Genomic DNA, 9,718 nt, shown 5'->3' with positions numbered 1-9,718 from the left:
TTAAAACCGGAATGAATTTTGGTGCAAAAAATACTAGTGCAAATTTTAACTAAGAAAAATTCGACTTCAGTGCGGTCGGTTGAGAAATTTATAAAATGTAAATTTGGACGATAGCCATCTCAACAATTACATGTTAGAGATCGGAATAAATATTATTCAAAACTTTTTAGTTAATTTACTTACATAAGAATTTGGATGTTGATTCCCAAGAGCCACCCTGTAGAGATTACCAAAGTCACTGAGAATTGCTGTGAAGTCTCATTCTACTAGGTTTGTAACGCGATCAAAGTAGTAGCTGTAGTTGTTATTATCATACCAATGGATCGAAAGAGAGAAATGAAGAGAATAATATTGCCTATCAAATTATTTGTTCCGTGCAATTATGACTCGTTTAAAATCATATTAGTCAGTTTGATTAAAATAGTCGATCTGATCAGTTGGTTCTCGAACGTTACAGTTAATAGAAGTGTCTGAATAGCACTTTGCCGAATTTCTCATCACGTGGTCATACTGTACTGGGGAAGGTATCTCATATTTAATTCGTAATATGATTCACGCTCTGATTTGATTCCTTAGATATGTGCGAGGATGTGATTTTTTTCCACTATTTTCTGTTTTTAATCATTCTCTTTCAACTTTAGAGCAATTTTACGAATTTATTTAAAAAAATCTTGATCGGAAAGTTTGAGCTTTTATGGCTGTCCTCAAGCTACTTTTCATGCCGATAAGATCTTTTCTAAGACAATCTTTTTTGGATATTTATTGTGAAACAGTGTTTTTACGTTAAATTTCATGCTTGATATCTTACACATATTTTACGATCGAATAAAGTGATTGACTTTTCTGTAGAATTGCTATTGTATAATCTTGATAAGTAAAGGCAAATGGATAGGCTCATGAATAGTAAAAAAATGCTTCTAGAGAATGAGTTGTAGACGATAAGGCTTCTACCTGTGTTGAAGAACGTGGTGATGATTGAACCTATTGGAGAATATTTGAATTAAGTTCGCTTTTACGATGAATATTTTGTGAGGTAATCAATTAAATGCAATGCAGAAAAAATCCGAGCAAACTTTCAATTGAAAAAAAAAAAAAAAAACCTTGCGCAACTTATTTTGCTAAACTTGTTTGTTCATTTAAGTGGTGTAACCTATCAACAAACCTCATAAGAAAAACTCAGCTCTAGATCGCGCTGGTTTCCTGATCCTCTGGGGTATTTGCCTCTTAGCTTCCTGAATTACGGATGTTTCAATTGTTTTGAGCTCTTTTTTTATTTTTCGATCAAACAATCGACGTTTTTTGCTCTGTTACCTTCATGGTAGACCATTCGCTTCAAATTTGCCCAGAAAGTTTCAATAGACTGCAGATGTGGCACATTTTGATGATCGCATTCTTTCGAAATAAACTCGATATTGCCTTGTCGCAAATCCGCTAAAGTTGCATTAGCATAGTGTGACACTGCAAGGCCTGGCCAAACAACTACTTTGTCATTTTTATGCTACTTATATACCTGTACCCATTGCATGCAGATACTTTTTCACTGTTTTCGGATCAACCTGATAATAATTGCCCAGCTCACGATATGATTTCACCGACCGACCAGCCTTCTCCGCCCTCAATTTCCCTCGAACTTTGCTCTCTTGCAAAGTGCATTCTCGTCCGGAACCAGATTTTCTTCTGAAGGGATTTCCATTCTCGAAGAGTTTGACAGTCATGTATATACATGTTTTTTTATAACCAAGATCTTTAAAATAGTGGAAAACTTACCTTTCAGAATTTTCTTAATTATGCTCACAAAAATTTCTAATCAATTTACGACGATCTTCTTCCGAAAACGCCATTTTCTCAACTAAGCGTCACTTGACAGAATCGACTGATCGTTTTGCCAGTTATATAAAAGTGGATCTTCATCCTGTGGAGAAGGATTTGTCGATTTGTGCAGAACTTCGAAATCGTAGACCAATTTAAATGTTCATTAAGCAGACAATGTGTGCAGTAGGGAAAGCGAAAAATAAGCGAACTGGAAATATGATACAGATTTGGAAAATTATATCGCATCCCGACGGAATGCAATAGAATAAGTCGGCAGTGGAATAAGATACGCATATAGATTGTGGAACAGTTCCACCGTCCCCCGTAGTTCAATTGATCAAAACATTATGCCGGAGACAGGGAGATTGCGGGTTTACTTCCCGTCGGGATGCGGTATATTTTTCCAAATCTGTATCATATTTCCAGCTCGCTTATTTTTCGCTTTTCCTACTGCACACATTGTCTGCTTAATGAACTTGAATGTTAACGGGTAAAAGCCGTTGTTAAAAATAGAAATTTAGTTCGAAAAATTTAAAAGTTGTTCGGATTTTTTCCTCACACATTATGTTAAAAAATTAACAACGAATTTTATCTGTAAAATGTAGCAACCCAAAGTTGCCTGAATTTTTAAGAATTGGAAAATAAGCGTATATTATTGAGACATGGATATGAAAAGCGTTACGGTTGCAGTTCTTTACTCGTCACAAACACCAAAACGAAATTCGTGCATTATCTTTAGGTATATACACTGTGGAGAATCCGTTTAAACGCAGTATCATATTTTATTACTCTGATAATTTAGCGAACAATAATAAAACCAACTAGAATATGTTGGCTAACCCAAATCATAGTTATTTGCAGTATTGATTAATTTCAAATTGACATTTGGCGCTGTTAGAGACAAAAATCGGGAAAATTTGTTTAAACGCACACCATTAAAAATCATCAACAGGCTCACCCGCAATTCGAAAACCGTGATGATTTGTCAGCTTAGTATTGAAGTAGTGTTAGTACGCGGAACTGAAGTTGGTGCTGGCTTTTTTGTTGATCTGAGGTGACGAAATGGTGAACAAACCTTACTTGAGTGAATCAGAGAAAAAATTGCGGTGGAACTTAAAAAACTGGCATGAGTAACCGTGAAATTGCGAGGAGTCTAAAAAGATCCGAAACAGTGATTCGAAATTCGCTTGAGAAAGGTGATAAATACGGTGGGTTGGGAAAAAACTATGGGAAATACCAAAACAAGTAATCGTGACATGAACCGCATTTTGGAGCTGGCCGGCACTGGGAAATTCAACCCGTCGGATATCAAGAAGGAACGTGGACTCCCGATTACCAATAAACCAATTGCACAGATACTGCGTGGATCTGGACATTACAAGTATACAAAAAAGGTCAAGAAACCGAATCTAACGCAACGTCATATTTCGATGAGGTTGGATTTTGCCAAAAAGTATATGACATGGCAAAATGAATGGGATACTGTGATATTTGCAGATGGAAAGAACTTCAATCTAGATGGCCCTGACTGTTGTGCGTTATTTGAGAAAGGAGCCCTCAGTTAAACTGAGCCGAAACTTTGGAGGCGGAACACTCATGGTTTGGGGTGGTTTCACGGAAAGACTCTGATTTGTACCATTCCTGCTAGGATGAACTCAGAAACGTATGTAGAACTGCTGGATGAAGCTTTGGTTCCATTCATCGAGGATCGTATGCCAGAAAATTACTTTTCTCAACAATATAATGCGGCAAGTCATGTCAGTAAAAGAAGTATGGAATGGTTTTCGGAGTGGGAAATCGGGGTTTTAGACTGCCCAGCTCGAAGTCCGGACTCAAACCCGATAGAGAACTTCTGGTGAATCCTCGCTCGACGTGTATACCGAGGGGAAAAGCAGTACGGAACAGTCAAGGAATTAGAAACCGCTGTGAGAGACCCCCGGAAGTCACTTTCTGCAGAAACGCTGAAAAATCTCATAAATTCTATGCCGAACCGAATTTCGGAAATTATTCGTATCAACGGAAAGCAAGCTAAATATTGGCTGAAACTGCATCTAAGCAGAGACTTTCGTACAGGATACCAAAAATCGGACTGGATTACATACGTTTAGGGTTCAAAAGACCCCAAACCGGAACGAGAAGCAGAATACGGTGGCAAAAAGCCGAACCCGAATATTATGTTATCGAAAGGTGACAAAAGCACACTGCCGCGTAAGAGACAAATTAATTAAAAATAGAAAGTTGTACGCCCTGACAATTTGATCGGATGAAAACCTGTTTTTTTGAGAATTGATTCTGTGTGTGCAGATTTTAACCATTAACACCTTTTTTTTAGGGGGATTTGTTAGTAGCTTAAGTATTTATGATAAATATTAGTAAATAATGAGTATGTGTGTCCAATCACAAATGGTGACTTCTCAACACTGTTAGTAATTTGTAATTTTAATTGTTAGGATTTGTTTGCTTTCGCAATTAGGACTTATCATTCGTAGGGATTTAAACCTACTTGTCAAGAAAGGAAAGTAAACTTACAACTAACTTAAATGCTAAATTATTGGCTATAAAGAGAGCTTATCGTAGCAATTGAGGATTGCAACGATTTTTGTCGAAAATTGTTAATAATTTTATTTGACATAGCTTCTAATGGTTCAACACCAGTAAGTCTATGTAATTCGAGTGTAACACATCAAGAAGAACACTTCAAAATCATTTTCAGAATTTTATTCTGAATCCTTTGGAGCGTTTTCTTCCTTGTTGAACAGCAACTTGACCAGATCGGTACAGCATAAAGCATTGCTGGTCTAAAAATTTGTTTGTAAATCAAAAGTTTGTTCTTTAAACAAAGTTTAGAATTCCTGTTAATGAGAGGATATAAACATCTCGTATATTTGATGCACTTGGCTTGTATACTCTCAATGTGCTCTTTGAAAATAAGTTTTTTATCGTAAATTAGTCCCAGTACTTAATCTTGTCAGACCAACTTAAAATAACCCCATTCATCTTGACAACGTGATTATTGTTTGGCTTGAGGAAAGAAGCCCTAGGCTTATGAGGAAAAATTATCATTTGAGTTTTAGAAGCATTGGGAGAGATTTTCCACTTTTGCTAACACCTTTTGTTTACGCTATCCCACATGCAAAAGTTGGATGATGCGAACTTCAATATAGTGGAACTAAAACGCAATTGATGCTCTAACATATTTTCAATGTATTAGGCGGCTCTAAAAACCACTCCTCTTATAAAATATCGTCATGCTGATTTGTACTGCTATTGATAAAATAATTCACTTTCATGAATCCGGTCATTCAAAACCGTAATTGAATCATTAACAATTAGAAAGACATTAGGTTCGTTCGAAACCTTTTGCATTCAATTATGACACTGGTTTTATTCATATGCATTCGATTCCACGTTACTGGCACCAGCGCCAATAAGTTCTGTTGCAACAAAGCTCGTTAATGGTTTTTTCGGTTGCAGACAGTGTAATTGGGTCCGAAAGCTATACCAGTTTTTATATATCATTTGAAAAAGCCGCGTTTTCTGAGCAAAACGTGATTTTTAAAAAACGTTCATCGTTTTCTTTCGATTTTTAAACGAAGAATAAAAAAACTGCTCGAAAGGTCTTAGATGACGTTTCGTCCATGTACGGTATATGAGAGAACTGTCATTTAAGGCATTTCGAGCAGATTTTTATCCTTCATTAAAAAATCAAAGGAAAATGATAAACATTTTTTAAAAATCATGTTTTGCTCAGAAAATTGCTGATATATAAAAATCAGAAAACCGTTCAAAACATTAGGACCCCATTAGGGATGGGCAAGCGACTCACGGGCCGTTGATACGTACTGGATTAGACAAGTAAACAATTTTGATTTGATATTAATTCCAACTTCAATCAATTACTGTATTCATTGTAAAAATCTTGCGTTATGACTCAACTGTTGCGCGAAATCAGAGCAAAAGTTAAGTGAAATAAGAGGACAAATTAAATGATCAAGGCTTGAAGTTTTGCGTAAGTTCAAAAATTTACTGTATATTGTATGAGAATAAAGATTGTTTTTCTATATTTTCTTTTTCTGTGCAGTTTATAGTTCCCCAATAAAACTGTTTTGTGAGAGCACGTTGCTCAGTTATTCACTGAAAAATGAACAAATCGTTTGTATTACTACTCGCTATCGCAGGTTGTGGTAAGTATAATTTTTTAGTCGACTGACAGTACACTCCGTTCTATTCTAAAAATAAAACATGTTTACTAATGAGATGACTCAATAAGTTTGTTGATGCTGAAAATTCACTCCTTGCAAGTTGCTATTTAAAGTTTTCTATAATTTTCCCTATTTTTCAAAGCTTCTGCTATATCAAGATGTACTCAGCCAACAAAGCACTACAGTGAGATGGGATGCACTCCCAGTAACCAACAGAATGGACAAGGTTGTCCCGTAAGCTACAACTGGCCGAGCTTGAGAAATCGCCAATCCAGCAAATGTTTTCTGTTCGGAAAGGACTACGATCTTGATGAATACGTTCCGGACACGGAATTTGCCCCCCAATGCGTAAAATTTGTAAAATGCAGGCAATACGAGTTTGCGTGAGTGTTTTACCTTAGAATATTTGACCGCGTCTTAAATAACCATATATTTTACGTCAAGTGATGGACATTCTAGTGCGCGCTTCGCCTACGCAAAAAACGAATGTTACGAGACTCGCAGTGAGAACTGTGTAAAACAGTACGAGTTGGACATGTGCTGCTCGATGAGGGTCGTTTGTGATGATGATCGTAACAAGTTGGTACGGTGTAACGTGTCGGGCCATTCCTACTACGAAGGAGAACGAATAGAAATACCCGGTGATCCTTGTGGATACTGTATTTGTGCAGCTGGATTTGATGAGACGAATTTATCCAGTTACGGAAGTTGCATGGAGTACAAGTGTGCATTCAAGCTAGATGAAACTTTTGACGATGGAGTCATCCCCGTCTACCAAGACGGCATCTGCTGTCCGACGGAATGGAGGTTGCGTAAGTATTTGTATTTGTTTCAAATGTTCCGAAGTAATCAACCATTGTGGTACTTTTTTTAGCTAATTCTACCGATAAACTTGTAAAAAGTGCCGTAGCAATTGGTGATCCCAACCTTCAGTGTAAATATGGAGCCATTACAATGCATGTAGGAGATTCGTTGGAACCTGTTACTAGTGCAGACGGAACCAACAAATGCAGCTGTGCGATTCCTCCACTTGCACATTGCAAATTCGAGCAAAAAATTTTTATTTGATGTGTCTTTCGTAGTTAATATATTTTGTATTAAGGGGTTAATTGCACGAATGCGAAAATTTGCAATCTACGATCTAGCAACACTGCACGAGATTATTCACTACAAATTTTCGAAAACATTGTTTTATTTTACTTGCATGCTGTCAAAGTGAAGAAAAGTGATGACAACCAAACTCAATGGGTAATATAAAGTTTCGTGTAAAGGAAAAAACTGTCAGCTTATTTAGAAAGCTCAAATAACAAAGTAAATCGAACAACGAGGTTTATTTTGGAGTCTGAATTGATTCTGTATGTATTGTCATCATTTGCCGAAACACTACAATGACTTACTTGCAGCCTTAGCTATTACCTCAGCCGCTATTACCTCAGCCAAGAAATGAATCACCGCAATACGGTCTCGAAATCCTTTGAAAAAACCTCATCTGTATTCGCCATATGCCATTGCATGTGGGAGAAGACGTTAGCGATCACGGTGGCACTTCAACAATATAATTTTCAACAGCACCTCGAAGTATCTTGCTAACTTCTAAACTTTCCTTCAATTTCAATTTCACTTTTTTTTAACTGAACAATCTGGCCCCTGTTAACCCAAATAAATAATGTGTGAATATATCCTGAATTGGATTGTAGTTTTGTTCATTCATTTAGCTGACATAAAAATCAGAAATCCGTAAATAGCTAAACAACTTGACTTTATTCAATAGCTATTTTTCGTCGTTATATGTTCTGCATAAAGACTAAAAAACTTTTTTTTTGATACTAATTTTTGTCGAAAAAATTGTGCTGTGATTAATTTATCCGAACAACTGATTCAACGGCTCAAAACATTGTGCTACTGAGAACTACTCGAATAATCAATTGAATTGAAAATTGAATAAAGTCGACCACAATGAAGTCGATCGAAGCACGAGTTCTGCTACGCCGTATTTTTTTTCTCGCTTATTTTCCGTCGGTCTAGTTCCGCCACTGTTGTTGTGCCAATCACCGACGTCCAGGGAGGCGACTCCACCCAGGACCCTAACTCACGACCGGTTGATTAACGGACCGGCGACAACGGCTTTACTTCCTCATGCAATGGAATACGTGATCCCAGAGATTTTTCGCCTCAGAAAATCTCCCGGTGTCGGCTAGGATTGAATCTAGACCAGTGGGTTGGTTGTGAGTGGATCACGCCACCTCACAACCATCGACACCTATGTTGGCGGTGAGATTTGAACCCAGGTGTAGAGCGTGGTTTGCGGAGACGTTACCAACCTCACTAGGCCCCCGCTCTGCTTCGCTGTAGGTTTATTTAAATTAGAATCTTTCTGTTGATATCAAGAGCCGCCCTGTAGAGAGTACCAAAGTCACTGAGAACTACTTGACAGCGAGAACTCATTCTATTACGTCGATAATGCGACCGTAGCAGTAGTTGTTACAATCAAACCGATAGATTCAAAGAGAGAAGGAGAGAGATAAATTTTGGCTATCAAATTATTCGTTCCGCGCAATTACGATCAGTTTAAAATTATATTAGTCAGTTTGAATAAATTAGTCGATCTGATCAGTCGGTACTCAAATGTTAACTGTGCGTTATGAATCGATAATAAAGTGTCTCAATAGTACTGCATCACAACTTCTCATCACTTGATTGAACCAGTGACCATATCAAAAACATTTTTGGCACACGCTGCACTGAAAAAGGTACTTAATTTTAAGCGTAATTCTAAACACGCCATAATTAGACTTGATTCCTAAGGCATGTGCATAAGAGTTTTGTCTTTGTGAAATTATCTAAATAAGTTTTTGAAACTTCTTCTTATTTCAAAAGAACCTGGTGCTCATTATTATTTTTTTGGCATTCCGTCATAATGACATGGCCTGATTTACAAAATTTCACGTTTCATGCCCTAGAGAACAAGCGGTCTTATGAGCGTTTTGTACGGGATAGTACGCATAGTACGCCTCCAGATCTCACGCTTGCTATCATTGTTCTCAGTTACTAGTGAGCCAAGATAGACGAACTCGTCGACTACCTCGAACTCATAGTCGTCGATCGTAATGCTAATGCCTAGGTGTTGTAGGACGACTTCGGTTCTGCCGGCTAACAAACACTTGGTTTTAGAAGTATTTACCTGCAACCCAATCCTCGCTGCCTCCCGTTTTAGTTTGGTACACTCCCATGACCTTCCATAGCTCTTTTCGGTCGATAGTGTCATACACGGCTTTGAAGTCGATGAATAGGTGATGCGTGGGGGCTTTGTATTCACGGAATTTCTAGAGGACTTCTAGGTATGCTGATGATTTGGTCCGTCGTAGACCGTCATTCCACGAAGCCGGTCTGATAACTTTCCACAAATCTGTTGGTTCTCCGGAATTTTCACATTTCCTGAGAATGACGCAACTGCATACTCCTCCTCCTCCTCCTCCTCCTCCTCCTCCTCCTCCTCCTCCTCCTTCTCCTCCTCCTCCTCCTCCTCCTCCTCCTCCTCCTCCTCCTCCTCCTCCTCCATGCGGCAGTGGTGTTAATCTCACTCAGAAACAACATGCAAAACCTCAAGTGAGGTTCTCGTAGCTCCCGATATACACACTGGAGTATTCTCTATTCAAGCTACGTATTTATCGCTGTCTTTCTTGCTCGCATTCGCTCCCGAGATC

General features: G+C 38.0%; 1 protein-coding gene across 2 annotated transcripts; it reads left to right on the top strand.

The window, feature by feature from the left end:
- Nucleotides 1-429: 429 nt before the first annotated feature.
- On the top strand, nt 430-7,261 carry LOC129724713 (uncharacterized). Of its 2 annotated transcripts, none has more exons than XM_055679844.1 (6): nt 430-524; nt 5,609-5,821; nt 5,894-5,996; nt 6,157-6,397; nt 6,459-6,826; nt 6,889-7,261. In XM_055679844.1, exons 3-6 carry the CDS (start codon nt 5,954-5,956, stop codon nt 7,080-7,082), a joined length of 846 nt encoding a protein of 281 aa, XP_055535819.1. In that variant the 5' UTR covers nt 430-524; nt 5,609-5,821; nt 5,894-5,953; the 3' UTR covers nt 7,083-7,261. The 2 variants fall into 2 exon arrangements, with proteins under 2 accessions (XP_055535819.1, XP_055535820.1); XM_055679845.1 differs by having other exon boundaries at nt 446-524; nt 5,765-5,821.
- Nucleotides 7,262-9,718: the final 2,457 nt, after the last annotated feature.

This window comes from Wyeomyia smithii, chromosome 2 (genome assembly GCF_029784165.1).
Source record: "Wyeomyia smithii strain HCP4-BCI-WySm-NY-G18 chromosome 2, ASM2978416v1, whole genome shotgun sequence".
Classification (NCBI taxonomy): Eukaryota; Metazoa; Arthropoda; class Insecta; order Diptera; family Culicidae; genus Wyeomyia; species Wyeomyia smithii.
This window is presented reverse-complemented; position numbering and strand designations above follow the sequence as displayed.

Bases quoted from the DNA above. Each gene is read 5' to 3' on its own strand.
- LOC129724713 (XM_055679844.1), top strand. From the start codon at position 5,954: ATGAACAAATCGTTTGTATTACTACTCGCTATCGCAGGTTGTG. The intron at 5,997-6,156 runs GTAAGTATAATT...TATTTTTCAAAG, and splicing joins ACTCGCTATCGCAGGTTGTG to CTTCTGCTATATCAAGATGT. The intron at 6,827-6,888 runs GTAAGTATTTGT...TACTTTTTTTAG, and splicing joins TCCGACGGAATGGAGGTTGC to CTAATTCTACCGATAAACTT.